Consider the following 17554-nt stretch of genomic DNA (forward strand, 5'->3'; position numbering starts at 1 on the left):
AAAAAGTGGTTTGAGATCCAAAGATCAATTTTTTATCAATACAGCAACGTTTTCATGTAGAAATAACTAAAATTTTGTGGACTCTTTTGGGCATATGAAACATCTTCTATGGCTAGTGCATGTAGCGTTAGAAATTGGATAATTTCGAAATCATTACGTTTTACTTCATTTTTGAACGAATTAACAAACATCAATGTCAAAATCACATGGCGTGCATCTGTCATTTTCACTTAAACTCGTGTTGTGTATGTGCGTGGTTATTTACAAATTAAATAAATGGCAAATACATTATAAGTTATTAAAGAATACAAGCATTCAAAATGAATGACAACGACGGAAAAGAGTTTGCTGAGCTTGGTATCAAGACCTGGCTTATCAAGCAGTTATTTAGCCTCGGTATGTAGTTTTTTGTGGACATAACTCAATAACAGTATTGCTTGCATTTTTTGAATTTGGAAGCCAATTTGTGACAATTTATTCATCTTTGCTTGTTCAAAATTATCCCTCAGTTAATACTTTTTTTAAATTGCCTCCAGAAGTTTTATTTTTTAATAATTTCAGGCATAAGAAGTCCAACGCCTATCCAAAAAGGTTGTATATCCCGCATACTGGCTGGTGATGACTGCATCGGTGCAGCTAAGACAGGTTCGGGCAAAACCTTTGCATTTGCTCTGCCTATACTGCAGCATCTTGCTGAAGACCCTTATGGAATCTTTGCTTTAGTACTGACGCCAACACATGAGTTAGCTTATCAGGTAATTATTAGAATCCGATTAAATAATTGGTACAAAATAAACATTATCTAACTAAATCAATTCCCACTATTATGTTAAATACCTTTAACTTCTCTTTGTATGAATAACTATGTTTTTGAATTACTTAGGTAAAACCAGTTAAGTACATTGGTTTTGAAATAATAATAATCTTTTTGAAAAACCCTAAATTGATTCATCCCTTTGACAAACTATGTACATAAAAGTTAATTTTATCTACTGGGATGATCTTTTTAGATTGCAGACCAATTTAGCATCTTAGGCCAGCCACTCAAGTTAAGAGTATGCATTGTGACTGGAGGATCAGATCAATTGGAAGAGTCCCTGAAGCTGGCGAAGAGGCCCCACATTGTCGTAGCCATGCCAGGGCGGCTGTCGGACCATATCACGGGATGTGACACCTTCAGCTTGAAGAAGATTAAGTATTTAGTGCTTGATGAGGCAGACAGGTAAGCAGTTTCATGATTGAAAAGCATACTTGTTTATTCTTTTGCTCTTCCTTTCTACATGTTGCCAAGCCAGAAAATAATATGCCTGAAGCTTGTTTGAACTCATTTTTTTGAGAATCAAAAGGAACTACTTTTAATTTTACATTTATTTTAAATAGACAAGTAAGAGTTTCTCTAAGTGGCATTTTCTGGTTCTACATAGATTGAAGATTTAATTTATTTATTTTTCAGACTCTTCAGTGAATCGTTTCAAGATGACTTAGAGACAATATTCAATGCTTTACCCGCACAGAGACAGAACTTACTATTCTCGGCTACAATCACAGATGATGTGAGAGACTCTAAGCTACTGCCACTTAATAAAGAGGTAAGTTCATTACTAAAAACAACTTTACAAGATTGAGAATACAAGGTCCAAGAAAGTTGGTGAAAAGATAGACCGAATTATTGTATGTTAAGTGGAGGAAGACACCACCCTGGATCTTAGATTTGTGCATACTAGGTACTTATAAGAATTTTTCACTGGCGTGTTGGTACGCCTACACGGCATGATGAATATGCGTGGGGAGGCCTTTGTCCAGCAGTGGAAGTATTTGGCTGTGATGACTGACTGACTTACAATAAAACGAGTCGCGAGTGCGAGTGCGAGTCGGACTCGCGCACGAAGGGTTCCGTACCGATTTATAAAACGGACAAAAAATCACGTTTGTTGTATGGGAGCCCCCCAAAATATTTAATTCTAGTTTTCAGTATTTGTTGTTATAGCGGCAACAATAATACATCATCTATGAAAATTTCAGCTCTCTAACTATCACAGTTCATGAGATACAGCCTGGTGACAGACAGACGGACGGTCGGAGGAGCGAAAACAATAGGGTTCCGTTTTAGCCTTTGGGTACGGAACCCTAAAAATTGTTAAAGAATTTATCTTTTCTTTATATGTATGTGTTAAAATTACATCTCTCTCATTCAACTTAATTACAATGCTTTTCACTTCCAGAAACTTCTAACCTGGACAGAAACAGACACACAACTAACAGTGAACACTCTAGACCAGCGTTACGTGGTATGTCCCGCGTATGCTCGGGACGTGTACCTCGTGCAAACGTTACGCAAGTACCGGGAGACGAAGCCGAGCAGCCATATAATTGTGTTCACTGATACTAAGAAGTGAGATATTTTTTATTATTGTCGAAGATTTTTATTATTGATGTTTATTACTGTTGAAGTTTTGCATCCTGAAAGAACGGTTAATGATTGGAAAAAAAATAAAAGCTATGATATGCATAATGTTTGAATATATACGATGCTGAAAACGGCATCAAAATCGGTTGAGCCGAACGCGAGATAATCGCGCACAAACGTACACAGGTCGAACTGAGAACCTCCTTTTTTGAAGTGGGTTAAAAATATGCAGGTGGTGCATGAAAAATCCCAACTAACCTACGTCGTAAGTTGAACAATCGCAGCTTGAGATTCTATGGAACACAACACATACTTTTTTAAATTACGACCTACTATTTTTGTTGGGAAATCATCAAACGGACGCCTCCCGCTGTGGGTGCAGCGTGAACCCACCATGTTCCTTCTGAAGCCCTTCATGTACTAGGGCCGTTCTCTTTCGAACAATCCTGCAGCCCTAGGTCTAAATTACCTCTCCACTTCCAGAGAATGCCAAGTCCTCTCAATGATGCTGAACGCCATATCTATGGACAACGTGTGCCTGCACGGGTTCATGCGTCAGAGGGAGCGAGTGGCTGCGCTCACGCAGTTCCGCAGCAACCTCAAGTGTACGCTTGTGGCTACTAACGTGGCGGCTAGGGGGCTGGATATACCCACTGTGGACTTGGTGGTCAATCATAAGTTGCCGTTGGAACCTAAGGAGTATATTCACAGGTATTTTTTAGGGCGCCGGATGAAAGGGGCGCCCCAAGCGCCTCCAACCAATCCTTATTATAGTTCAAAGTTTACTTAATCGTGAATTCCCTAAGAAAGCGAAGAAATCTTTATGTACTCCTATTATGTGCCCTCTTATGTACTCCCCTTATTTACTCTTCTTTTTTTTTCCTTAGCCCTTAGGCTCAACACACACCAAAAGAGCGGTGAAGGGCAGCGAAGCGAAGCGCGGTTTGAGTGTCATTTGAATTTTGAAGTCGTGCGGATGCCCGCGGCGCGACTCGTTCGTTTCTCATGCGAAAATATACAAAATGACACTCAAACCGCGCTTCGCTTCGCTGCCCTTCGCCGCTCTTTTGGTGTGTGTTGAGCCTTATTGTCCCACTGCTGGGCAAAGGCCTCCCCATTTTGTTTCCACACCTCTCGTTCCTTAGAGTGCTCCCACCAGTCACTCTTCTTATGTACTCCTATTATGAGCTCCAATTATTTACTCCCCTTATGTACTCTCTTATGTTCTCAACTTATGAACACTCTTATTTACTCCTATTATGTACTCCTCCTATAATATTATTATCAACTGCCCAGCCTTTCCCCAAGTATGCTGAGGCCGGCGATAATGTTACTATAATACAAAATAACTTTTCTCTCTACAGGGTAGGTCGCACAGCCAGGGCCGGTAGAAGTGGCATGGCTATCTCACTCATCACGCCTTATGATATACTACGACTCGGAGAGATAGAAGACGCCATAAAAACCAAGCTTACTGAGTATAAGATTGATGGTAAGACGTTTCACAATTTAAAATAAACTTGATTTTAATGTTCATAGAGGGATATTATCATATCTTACTAGCGTTAGCATGGAATATTTGCCGATTTCCAGCAGACTATTGATAAGAAACAAAGAGCAGTAGTAACAAAGTACAGCTTAAAGTTATTCCTGAAATTACAGTATTCAAAACAAAATCGGTCTACCAAACGCGAAATAATGGTCGAATTGAGAACCTTCTTTTTCTGAAATCGGTTAAAAATAATCTCTTCCTTTATAATTTTAGCATGGATTCAAAATAAGATTTGCGTTTATTGCTTATTCTTCATGTAATATTGTTTCATTTTCTCAGATGACGAAGCAGTGAAAATCTTCACGACCGTCAGCGTGACGCGCAGAGAGCAGGAAGCGCAGTTAGACAATGAGGAGTTTGAGCAGAGGAAGAGGAACTACCGCGTCAAGCGCTGGATACAGGCCGGAGTTGACCCTGACATGATGGAGGAAGGGTGAGACTTCTTGTTCACTTAGGTGTTACTAGTGTAAATCTTTTGCTAATTTACCGTGTGTAGGCACGGCGGTTGGTATTGTACGGGTCACAATAACAGCATACAAAAACGCGGTAGAAACATATCACGGCGCCGCCGCGTGGAATCTCATGCCCGGTTCAAGTCGGTTGGTAAATGACCGAGTAAGACGCAACCAAATATTGAGAATTGAGAGCCTTCTTTTTTCGGGAAATCTGTTCAAAAAGATAAATAATGAGATATAAGTCAACTGTTATATTCCAGACAATTCAATTGACCATTAATTTACAGGCTTGAAGAAATGCGCCGCAAGCGCATAAAAGCTGCCAAGAAGGCTAAATTAGCCAAAATCAAGGAGGTACAATCACAAATTCAACCAACAAAACCACAAAATGAGGACCGACTGCAAACTGAAGATATTGACGCCTCCATCAAAGATGGCTTGAAGAAAGTCAATAAGACACTCATGAAAAAAGATGAAAGATTCAAAGATTTTATAGGCAAGGTAACTAAGATTAAAAGGAAAGCTGAAAATGTGAAAGTGAAAGATGTGCCAGAGGGGGGTAAAAAGAAAAAGAAAGTCAAAGGAGTGTTGGTAAATAAATGATTGTTTATAACATGTTTGCATTTTGTTTTAATTGTTATTAAAAATACACTGCATATTACATAGCTCCAAGAAAGCATTATTTGACTAACTATATCCCGTGTCCCATGGAAACTACTGCCCATACCCGGATAAAATATAGCTTATGTAACTCAGAAAAAGTGCAGGTTTCCAACAGTTGAAGAAATTTTCAAATCGGTACAACAAAACAACATCATAAGTAGTTAATAATTTATTACATTTTATAATACATTGTAAAATTACAAATAAATACAACAATGATATATTTATATTCAAGCAATGTTGCGACGATGGCAAATAATTTGGCACAAAATTGTATAAGCTTTCGCGTGTAAGGCCGGAGCTATACAGTTTACCTTTTTAAGTATAAGTGTCATACTTTTACGAATGAATACAATGTAATAATTATTTTAGTTCTCGTAACTTACACATTTGTTCTGCAGAATAGGATAGATTGATCCAATAAAAAACAAAAATAAACTTCCACTATAAAAGTGTTTCATGATTTGAATAAAGAGAATCTCTTATTGAAACTAGCGAGATAAAAATGAAAAAATAACGTTTACAGCGTTTTCAAACTCGCAGGTTTTTTCGTGAAAATCTGCTAGTTTGAAATCGCTCTTCTAAAAGCACCTTAACTACAACTATTAGATAACATAATTGTAACAAATGACACAAAAGCTTAAAAAACATTGCAAAATTATGAAGATTTTATATTTCAATTAAATAATGATTAAGTAGATATTTATACTATGTATATTTAGAATAGTAGGACATTCCTTAATATATAATAATTTTTATCTTAGATATTATAGATTTTTGCAAGTTTACTAGCATTTAACGTGCCAAATGTTTAGTTTTATTTACTTAAAATTAAAATATAACAGAAATCACAATAATAGTAATCAATCTAGATACTAAACACATAATAATTGGAATAACTTAAAATAAAAATTAAATTGGCAATTTTGAGCAAAAAAAAATCTAAATAGAATAGTATGCCATATAAAAAACAGTTTTACAGTAACAATAAGAATAGTTTTGAAGGTTTTCTATACACCGAACATCTTACAAAAACAGTGCAGGTAATTTCTCAGTAAAATAACGCGATGGAACGAATGCACCACATTTTCATAGTCGATTAAAACATTATGTACAATACTTTAGTATCAAATTGCTTACAGCTTCTAAAATAAGGCCGAAAGCTTTAAATTTCTAGATTTTTCTTCACATAAGTTATACAGTATGTTTATGAACGTTTTCAGTACTGCTGAAATTAGTAAAAATGAGTGTTTCTCAATACTCTTGAATTGGCCTTTACAGTTGCTCTTACTTAGGAATTATATAGGGTGACTGGTTATTAGTGACTTACAATTGAACATGTGATTCTACTCATGATTATAAAAAACTTTTCCAGAGAAACTTTTATTAATTCATGACTTAGCCAAAACACCTGTTTACAACTCATCACATCGACACCTTCCTTCAAGGAAGAGTTTTGGCCGAAGGGTGTCGTATATCGGAGGTTCCGAGGAAGGCTACGCGACACCTCGCAGCGTAACACGATGCCAATACTTCGTGTGCACTAGTTTTAAGTAGTTTATATAAAATATGTATTAGTATATGATTTAATGTTATAATATTTATGTACTTATAGTGTGTTCTAGGGGCCTTGATGCCTGATTTAAATGAATAAATAAATAAAATAAAAATTTGGAGTGAAGTTCAAAGTTTGAAACAGCTGTTATTTCGATTAAACCAATGAATATAAAAAAGTTCCTTTGGGAAAGCTGTTTGTAATCATGTGTTCAAGTATCAGTCACCTTATAAAAAACTGGGCTGAAATCCGTAGTTTTAAAATTTAGATAACGCTTGCAAAATTGCTTTTCCTAATCAAAAGCGAGCTACTGTTTTTATACAAAATATTAAATTGGGGAATTATGCGTTTTAATTAAACAATTAATTATACGAGGTGATAAGAGTATTTTTAGTACATATATGTGCAAACTACGTGATTTACGGATTTCTGCCCAGTTGTTGTAGAAATATTTTGGATAACAAATTATGAAGGTGTATTTGAATAATGGTCGAATATTTAAACGCCACACAATTTTAAGTAGAAGGTTGAGAAACTGCCACAGCGGTTTCACCGACAGCCCGCATCAAGTACTCCGCGCACCAAGTTAATATAGGCTATAACTATAACCTTCTTCTAAAACGTTATTGAACTTAAATGTGTTGCAGAAACATTCATAAGCGTGACAGGGTTATATGGCTAGTTAAGAACAGAAGTGATCCAAGTAACATTTTTGACAAAATGGAGCTAAGTCGATTTTTGGAACTTTTGAGTATGAAGTGAGGTTGTGCAAAAGTAATCCAAGTGCTATTCAGTACTTTTTCAAACAAACTCTTTTATGTTACGTTTCTGTATTTCAACAAATATTGCTATTTTCTACAATTAAATCAATATTTTTATCAAAATTGCATTTACTAAAGAAAAACAGCTATGAAAGTTTGAGTTATGTTTATATCTATCAAATAACAAACATATTTTAAATCATGTGCTCAACATAATTATGATATTCATAAAAACGCATTTCTATGAATATCTCAACTTTTAAAAAATGCTACTTGGATTACTTCTGTTCTTACCTAGCCATATGATGTTTAAACAGTGCTTAAAATGAAGTGGCGTTTCAGTATTCGGCCTTTAGAAACACCCTGAAATACATGCTTGAAAGTTGAATCTCATTTTAACAATATACCTATACGTTATTAAATATTGTTGACTAAACGTCAATATAATGCAATATGCGAGTGTATATTGTATATATAACATGTCATGATACGTACTGTGTATATAGTGATATTATTCCGACATTTGCAACAGTGAGTTTATAGTGGCATCCTTGTTACCGCCGTTGGCTTCCAAAACTGATTTTATGACTTCCTTATCCATGCTCGGGAACATTTCTTCGATCTGAAAATGTACAAAAGGTAATTTTTAAGTAACACAACTTTAAGTAGGCAAATAAGGTCATAGTTATACAAACAAAAGAAATGCTTAAGTGAATTTATGTTTAACTTAATTATAACACTCTGACGTAGGCGAATTTAATATAAATGTTACAGCTAATACGCAAAGGGCGGTTTTTAATTAGTTTTAACCAGCTAAAACCATAAGCTCGATCACTGAATTGGGAATTCCGTCCATCCTTGCCAAACACCGAAATAGCTTGGCATTTTCAAGTGTAATCTTTAGAAAATATGACGATAGTAAATATATTAGTATATAGTATACATAGATGACAAACCTAGGCTTACCAAGGGGGATTGGTTTGCCAGGGGGAACTAGTCTGAGGAGCTCAGATAAAACTCCTTGTAAAACACTTGTACTCAGCTGCATCCGGTTAGACTGGAAGCCGACCCCAACATAGTTGGGAAAAGGCTCGGAAGATGATAATATAGATTAAAGATAGATGACGATATTTTAGTTTAGGTACATTTCCTAGCTAAAAACAAGCTTGTTTTATTCGTCACTCTATTATAAAATACCTGTTGCAACTGCTCAGCAGTGATGGGAGGCGGTTGCATCTGTTGCATTTGCTGTTGTTGCTGCATATGCGGCTGCGGTGCGGGGTACATCGGCATGGCGGCGTAACCCATGCCGGTGCTGGGCACCACTAGCATGGGGGGGAATGTTGCTACCGCTGCTGGGCCCACCTGGGAGAATGGGGGAGGTTAGATTATTCATTTCAGGCAACTAACCCATATGATGTCCTCCTAGCCGATTATCGGCTAAGGCGGCTGTTCTCATGTGAGGAGATTGGCCAACTGAGCAGAAAATATTATAGTGCACAAGCATTTGCGCAGACATAAGTGCACTCACTATTCCTTAACTTTCATAACCCGATGGTACGGCAATCCGACACGACCGGAAAGAGATCAAATCGCACCCTTAGAATGAAAGTGACCGAATCCAAAAAATGCAATTTGTGGGAAATGAGCAAAATCGTCATCAAAAAATTATATTACTTAATACATCTTAATATATCTCTTCCGTTTTTAATGGCTTACTATTGATTTTTACCAGATTTGTGGATTAGCCTTTTGAGATCACAATGACAATGCAAATTTATGTTTATAGTATTTTTTTATATATATTTTAACATAAAATATAAAGTAGTTTCAAATTAAGTCACTTTATTTCAAAATTATGTTTTCCATTCTATGTTTTTTTAAGAATTAAGTCTGTTTATGACACATATTGGAAATAATTCCGTAGACACAATAAATAATAAGACACTGTCATACTGAAAGTTATTTGGACATAGGGTATTAAATTAAAATGCAATGTTATAAAAATCTGAATGTATTTATTTATTTCAGTCTTAATAACATTTATTCAAGTAACTGATTCGTTATCAGTAATTGAGAAAACAAAATCTACGGGACCTTTGCTTGTGTTTGTGAATAAAATAACAGAATGTATCCAAATGAGCAGGCAATGTCTATTAACCTCCTGCCTCTATTGTGGAGCCTTGTGTTGGCTATAAGTAGAACAGAGGATCAAATTCCTACTTAAGTCTGCACAAAATAAAAAATCACTTCTGCAATGAAACCTTTAGTGGCAGAAAAGTGATAACTATATCTTTTAAACAGTTCCGTTAAAAAGTCTACAATTAGCGTCTTTATGCAGTTCTAACGCGTACATCAGCGGCAATAGAAACTTTTTAGCAGCTTTAACCTTTAACATAATTGTTTGAACTCTCTTTTAAAGATGTAGGCTGCAAATGGGTTGTAGAATGATCTCTTGTAAAACCCAGAGTGACATTTGGTTCAGTTTCTGCTGCCTTTAGTGATATTTACAGCTATGAGCAGCTATGAGCAGCTACGGAAGCAATAATAGAACTTAAAGATACTTTCGGAACCCCTAAAGCACTACTGTACAGCTAACAGTTGCCAAATAGGCTGCTATTTCCACTAGTGTGCTAGTTGAGATGGTTCTACTAGTTGGTTAGACCACTGCGTAGTGACAGACGCGGCGTGGAACACTGTTAGAGACGCTAGTGTGCTCTATGACGTGTCTTGGTCGGACCATTTACCTCTAATTATAAAGTGTGATCTTAAGTTATTAAGGCCAAAAGTTGCACTTCCTAAATGTAACAAAGTAACATGGGGTGACAGAGCTTTGCAGCAGACTGAGTTATATAGCAATTATTGTAATGATCTCTTGAAAAATGTAGACTTTCCCTTAGAATTTACTGAATGTAGTAAAACTAGATGTAGAATTAAGGAACATTTTCCATAGTTTTGACTGCAGTAATGGTATAAATAAGTATAACTCTGTAACTTATTGTAAATGGTGTGCATACCTGTAAGTGACATATTCACACAGTAAATACTTACGTAAGAAATTTTGTAACTATACTTGTTTTTGTGTATATGTTGTTGGTTTGCCTTAATAAATAAAATAAAATAAAAATAAATAAAACATGAAACTATTTTAGACAATATTTATGCAGAAATTGTGCGTATACTCTATGAAGGTGCAATCGCAAGTAACTGTAAGAACGGATTACAGCGCAAAAAGAGTTACATAACGGGCTGGAATAAGCATGTGAAAGACGCACACAGACAGGCTCGGATTTTCAAACCTGGTCGTTGTTTGGTAGACCGAAAAATGGTGATTCATATGAAAAAATGGTGGAAAGTAGAAAGGTTTTTAAAAGTAAATTGAAATGGTGCCAAAATAATAAGGACCAAATAAAAATGGACATCATTGCAAGTCATCATGACGCAAAGAATTTTGGTAGTTTTTGGAAAGCCACGAACAGGTTGAACCCCAGGTCGGGTCTGCCTGTGAGTATTGATGGCCTTAGTGATCCTGGTGATATCGCCAACCTATTTAGTAGAACCTTTAGGGTTGGGTCTCCCCTGGGTACGTCGTCTGGTGGGCTTGAGGTGGTGGGGGGGTCTAAAGACATGCCTATTAGGTTTACGGCCAGGGAGGTAGCTACTGTCATACGCAACTTAAAGAGAGGCAAGTCGCTGGGTCATGACAGCCTAAGTATAGAGCATTTGCTGCATGCTGGTAAGCACTTACCGCGAGTGCTAGCAATGTTTTTTAGCTTGTGCCTGAGTCACTGGTATCTTCCAGCGGATTTACTTAAAACTATTGTTGTGCCTATTGTTAAGAATAAAACTGGAGATGCGAGTGAAAAGAGCAACTACAGGCCTATATCCCTGGCTACCATCATTGCAAAGGTGTTGGACAGTCTGATTGACCAGCAGCTGGATAAGTACTTAATACTTAACGATGCCCAGTTTGGTTTTAAGCCAATCTTATCCACGGAAACAGCTATACTATGCCTCAAACAGACTGTTCAATACTATATAAGTAGGAAAACACCTGTATATTCATGTTTTCTGGACCTCTCCAAGGCTTTCGACCTCGTATCTTACGACTGCCTATGGAGAAAATTGTGGTGAAAATGGAGAAAATATCAAGAACTTCCCAAGCGATATCATTAGGATGCTAAAGTATTGGTATAAAAACCAATACAATTATGTTAAGTGGGCGGGTATCCTGTCGGATGCATACGGGTTGGAGTGCGGTAAAACGGTGTAGGAAAAAAGCCACATCAGGTTAATAAAATCTTATCATAACGTGTTGGAAAAGTTTAAGGTGAGTATCGATCAATAAATTGTAGAAATTCACAGATCTGAATACACTGATGTGTGGCTCTGTGTACCTAAATATCTTAACATACCACACAACTTTAATATTATAGGGGCATATTCCAAAAAAGTTACAGCTTAAACTTTTTAATTTTAGTAATAAACAGGTTCAATATTAAGAATAACAAAAATAATGAATATGCCTTTAGTCATAGACAGACCTATTATTATAAGTGTCGTTTGTCTTTTATAATTATTTTTTACTAAATAGACCTAATCCTTAAAAGGTCACTGAATACTACCTACATATTTTGTTTTATAAAGACGTATTAATCAAAATGTCACTTTATGGCAAAAAATATTGTGTAACTTACCGTGGTAGTATTCGCAATAAACGGACACTTTTTGAGATTCGCCGATGTTTTACATGTTCACTCGCAAGCGCATCTGACGTAATACTAGTTCTGGCTCTTTCACACAATATGCGTAAACGAATAGCGGAACGAGTGAAAGAGACCGAAATAAGCGTAGTCTCTGTTATAGTTAGTAATAGGTCTCTTTTTATTTACAGGGTTATAGATTATGCTTTTTAAGGTCAGTTTATTGTAAAAACGAGTATTACAGGAATTTTGAATTAAGTCACTTTCATTCTAAGGGTGCGAAATGATGATAATATATGTACTGCATGGAAATAGTTCCTGTAGCCAGATAATAAATATCTGACACCAAACTATATTTAATCTCCATCTTTGAACTGTTCAACTTTTGCATTCATAGTATTACTGTTATTTATGAACATGGAGACGGTTATAGGCAGTTTTATCTGCATACCATATAATAGAAATGTTAAATGCTAGTGAGAACTTGTATATTGCACTTAAATAAGTTTTTATGTAGGTATTATATACTTACAGAGTAACTGAGGACCAGGTTGATTACACCCTCCTTGCCATCTCCTTGTTTGCCATTGAGAGCAAACCAATTGTCAAATGTTTCTCCCTGAAACAAACACATTTTTAATGAAAATCGGAAAATTGTAGGCGTAAAAGTATCCTATGTCTGTCTTCTGGTTCCAAACTATTCCTATTTCCTTACCAATTTTTCAGTCTAATTGGTTAAGCCTGATTTCTTTTATGTCCACGACATTTTATAGTGATTAAAATTTTTCTTTTTTTGTAACTGTATCGTTAGTAATATATAGAATACGGGCTTGTTTTTATTGCAAATGATCTAAAAAAAAATAAGTCTCTGTTTTAATTATGTAACGAGGCGTATGTTGTTATAGCTTACTTGTAAAACAGCTGGTGGTATGGTGATATGTGCCCAAGCGACCAGCTCGTCCATTGTGAACGAGCATTCGTCGAAGATCTCCAGGTAAATGGAGTTCACGCCGGGGGGCAGCAAACTGACATACAAATATTATTATTAGCACCTTAGGACAATGAGGTACCCCAGCGGGGCCCAAAAGGGCCAAGGCCTGCTGGGGCTGCGGGATTGTTCGAAAGAGTAACCGCGGCTCTGATACATACAGGGATTAAGAAGGAACATGATCGGTCTTAGTCAGTAAGAGTCCAACACTTCCACGCTGCTAACCTGCAGCGGAAGGGGTCATTTGACGATTAGCGGTTTCACTCGCGGCCCGTGGGCCACACAAACCCGGGTAAAAAGTTGCCTTCCTCAATAAGTGGGATATGTTAAACTGAAATATTTTTTCTAATCGGACCAGTAGCTCCTGGGATAGTGTTCAAGTGCTTTAGACGTACTAGATATTGCCGGATAATAAGTTTACTATGTTCATTGTTCCATTGTTCATAATTGTATGGAACTTGAAGTCTTTATGAAACTATTATACCTATCCTGTTAATGTTTGTTGTATGTGACTGTTTGTGTCCTCAATAAAATAAATAATAATATTGTCCGTCTCCATTTTTCATATGTCTAAGCGCCAAATATTCATCTCGATTTTGTTTGTTTATTTGATAGTATGATTGTTTTCTTGTAGCGCATTAAAGGTCATGGCACATTATAGCGGCACCGCAACAGCACGGCTGCAGCACGGCGTCGCCTCGAATTAAGACTACGGCTAGCTGCCAGTACGCTAACTACGCGCTGTCCGCTCGCCGTCGGGCCGCGAGGTGTAAGCTTACTGTCACCGCAAACTCAATATTATTTTAAGACAGTTATGATTGAACACGACGTAATGACGTTGTTTCGCTGCCGGCTCGGAGTCGGCGCGTAATGAGCATGCCGTCGGCGCGCTGTACGCATGAGGACCGCTCGCTTGCAGCACGCGGGCTGCGAGCCGAGTTGTGTGGTAGCGGCAAGCGCGTTGACTGCTCGCCGTTGGCTTTTTCATATTGACATTACGAAATATATTATAATATACACGACTTAATGCTCTAAATTGAATGACAACTTAAATGCTGGTGTGGAGCCGTGCTGTTGCGGTGCCGCTATACTTTGCCGTGTCCCTAATTCTTTATCCAGGTGCGCGGAGTAGTTCCTACGAAACAGGTGAAACCGGCAGCAGCTGGCAATTTATTTATTTTTTCTTTTTTTATTAAAGATTATTTTCTCAACATACCAGTGAATAACCTTGTTCCACCTGGGCGTCCTACCGCCGCTGGGGTCGGTGTGAGTCTCGTATATGCAGTGCCCCACGCGCAGCCGCACGTACGGGTCCATACGTGTTAGACCTGCAGAGGTAAATGGTTAAGTTTATAATTATAAATAGTGAATTGAAACAATTGTAGATAGCTGTTCTTCTGGGAAGGCAGCTGTTTGAATCTAAATAGACAATAGACATATATGTTTCCACTATTGTATAATTATCTGAAGCACTCATGAGTAGTATTATAGTTGTTCTAATGTTTTCAGACTATGGATGGGATATTCATTAGGTACGTTTGAATGTCAGTAAATATAATGAAAGAAATTCGAATTAAAGTAGAAAAAAACAGCCAAAAAGGGGTGGACATAGCTACCGAGAAAAAAACCCTATAAATAAAATAGGTTGTTAGACAAATTACATTTTCTAATAAAATATTGTAAAACTATGAAAACTTACCATAATTTTTAGATAGTTTAGCCTGTGCTATCGTGATGCTCAACCTTGCTGTCAAAGGGGGACCAGCAGGTGGTACCTGGAAATAATACATCAAGCCTCAATTTAAAACCTTCAACTTAATGAAGAACAAGTTCCATTGTCGAGCTCGAAAATCTCCTAAGAAACCAATTGTATTTGGCATAGTTCCCAAAACTAATGATGATAGTCAATCAAATGAGTATGATGAATCTAGACTATAGTTTATAACTAAAGAGGCAGCGAGAAGGGCGAGTCAAGAAAGAAGAAAAAAACAAAATACACTTATCAACACAAGAAATATTAATTAGTAAAATAACAAATAAAGTCGTAAACACATAGTTTTCACTACAACAGCTAATTTTGCAGTCTGGCCTACTGCCAATGTAATTGCAAACTGATAAAGGCCACACTAGAATTAAGTACTTTTCCTAACAGGACTTACTTGAGCACCACATAACTGCTGTTGAAGAGCGAGGGCTGCCTGGTAATCTGCATCAACAGTGTCCGTAGCTCCATCTGCACGGAGGAAGCCTGCAGGAAGGGGGCCTAAGAGCACCTGCGAAGGAAAAATTTTAGTTATGTAGAATAATAATATTATGTGGATTAAAGCTCAATCCTTCTCCGTATAAGAGGAGGCCTGTACCCAGCAGTGGGATGATAAAAAGGCTGTAACAGGAACAATTATACTGCATACTGTGGTGGGATAGCAAAAGTGCTGATATGAATTGAATCACACTGTAAGTGATGATTTGATTTTGGACTTATCACAATAATTTCTTATTTATTTTAATTATTCTTACTGGCCATCTATAAAAATAATAAAAACAAGATTCTTAAACAAGCTCTTATAAAAAAGCAAGAAGTTAAAATTAATAATATAGATATTTCAAATATCTTTTTATTGAATGTCTGTATGATGATGAATAATTTAGTAGGCACCTGACTTTTTTATTCATGGACATTTAGAATAATGATTGCATAAAAAAGAAACTTGGTAACGAAACAGACTGACATTATTATTACACAATATTGTGCATTTAAAATTAACACTGCCATTTTTGAACAAGTTGTACAGAGCATACAAAAAATATTCTCTGTCTTGTTATACAAGTCTCATATTAGTATTTACCAATACAATTATTAAGGAAAATTATAATAAGACCCCATAGAGATTTTATTACATCATCAAAAAAAGACAAACTAACTAATCTATAAAAAAAGGTCTGTCTGGCCTGTAGACTTGTTTGAATAGATCTTTTTTTTTGGTATGCAAATAAGGTGACATTAAAGACTATTTGGAGTTTTATTCTATTTCTAATTAAGTATTGCATAACATTTAATTATACCAAGTTGTTGAAGAACTAAAATGTTTCCTCTACTTAGTAGGTATCTCGAGTAAAAATATTTAAATACATCTCAATAACAAAGATAAAAACATATGATTCACTGGGTACTCCTGCCAAAGTATACTTGTACTTATCTACGACTATTGATAATAAGTTGATTCACCATTCTGTGTTTAGCCTTATCAGTGTAATTTAATTAATTCAATTAGTAAATTTTCACCTAGGTCCAATTAATTACCAAATATACTCAAAAACAACATAAAGAAAGGTATTTTGGATTAAGGGTTATTGAACGATCATTTCCTTTGTGTGAAATAATTTTTCAGGAATCCCTAGACGAGTCTGGAAAATTCCCAGCTACGCAAATCAATACAAATTACGCTCTAATGTTGCTTACAGCAAAACAAGATTCTTTTGTGAACGAAAACCGGTTGACAAACTTGTATATGGTCACAAAACAACGTTCATTAGCATAATATTTGACAAAAATAATAGCGAAAACAATGATTCACCCTTTTGCGAATAGTCGTTCAATAAAAATAATAACTATTCGTTAATATTGCTGCTACGTACCCTTCGGCGACGCTCTTCTGTCGGCATTGTCGAAGTCATGTTTGCTGAATTATGCTGTATTAATCTACAGAAAGAGGAAAATATATTTGATATAATATTATCGCGAAATTTTGTGCAAACAAATACGAGCGAGAGTCAGAGACGTCACGAAATAATTTGACAGTTGCTAGGGATGTGCCATAGTATCGCATAAAATAATCCGACTATAATAGCTATATAGTGATGATACTAACTTATGTTTAAAAATAGTTAAAAATTCAGAAAGCGATTGCTGATCAAATAATATTCAAGACAGAAGTAGAAGAAAGGAATACCTGATTACTTTATCTGCCCCAGGTTTCCCGAACTACGTTGGATCGCCTTTCTGTTTAATAGTAGTAGCTGAGAATTTAACGTGCCCTACGAAACCCGGCAGAACTTACGAAGAGAAAGACTGACCGCACCTATCATTATTTCTATACGGCTATTATCATTATACAGCTACCCGGCTGTTAAGTTACCAGCTTCTCTCCACTCCAAGAGCTGATGAAAATCTTGTTCATGTCTTAAATTCCCAGATCATATCGTAGATTATATGGAGTTCATTTGAATACATACAACAACATACTTATTTGAGAACTGTTCTAAATATACTCAAACAAATTTTAGTGAGAATTACGCGTGTCTCTTTAATGCGTAGCGCGTAGATCACCAGAAAGATGCAAATCATGAGCTAATCAGTTACCGAATTTAGAACTCGTACTTTTGATAATCTGTGACGTCTACAGACTGTTTTTGTTGGCAAATGTGTCAGCTGTCAAATCTAGGGACACGGTATCGAAGCAAAAGTATCGA

At 36.4% G+C, this 17554-nt stretch overlaps 2 protein-coding genes across 3 annotated transcripts; one reads left to right on the forward strand and one right to left on the reverse strand.

The window, feature by feature from the left end:
• Window positions 1-214: 214 nt before the first annotated feature.
• On the forward strand, window positions 215-5029 carry LOC124636090 (probable ATP-dependent RNA helicase Dbp45A). Its single transcript, XM_047172041.1, has 9 exons — window positions 215-396; window positions 562-755; window positions 1011-1222; window positions 1454-1589; window positions 2223-2392; window positions 2891-3118; window positions 3772-3899; window positions 4239-4392; window positions 4702-5029. Exons 1-9 carry the CDS (start codon window positions 321-323, stop codon window positions 5015-5017), a joined length of 1614 nt encoding a protein of 537 aa, XP_047027997.1. The 5' UTR covers window positions 215-320; the 3' UTR covers window positions 5018-5029.
• A 202-nt stretch (window positions 5030-5231) lies between these two features.
• On the reverse strand, window positions 5232-16891 carry LOC124636092 (toll-interacting protein B-like). Of its 2 annotated transcripts, XR_006985096.1 has the most exons (9): window positions 16721-16881; window positions 15244-15357; window positions 14784-14859; window positions 14301-14412; window positions 13007-13121; window positions 12629-12715; window positions 8591-8758; window positions 7699-8015; window positions 5232-7309 (listed from the first exon to the last, which is right to left on the reverse strand). XR_006985096.1 is itself a non-coding variant. In XM_047172043.1 (8 exons), exons 1-8 carry the CDS (start codon window positions 16757-16759, stop codon window positions 7905-7907), a joined length of 822 nt encoding a protein of 273 aa, XP_047027999.1. In that variant the 5' UTR covers window positions 16760-16891; the 3' UTR covers window positions 7569-7904. The 2 variants fall into 2 exon arrangements, 1 of the variants encoding a protein (XP_047027999.1); XM_047172043.1 differs by lacking the exon at window positions 5232-7309 and having other exon boundaries at window positions 7569-8015; window positions 16721-16891.
• Between the last annotated feature and the right edge of the window lie 663 nt (window positions 16892-17554).

Source organism: Helicoverpa zea, chromosome 13, assembly GCF_022581195.2.
Source record: "Helicoverpa zea isolate HzStark_Cry1AcR chromosome 13, ilHelZeax1.1, whole genome shotgun sequence".
NCBI lineage: Eukaryota > Metazoa > Arthropoda > Insecta > Lepidoptera > Noctuidae > Helicoverpa > Helicoverpa zea.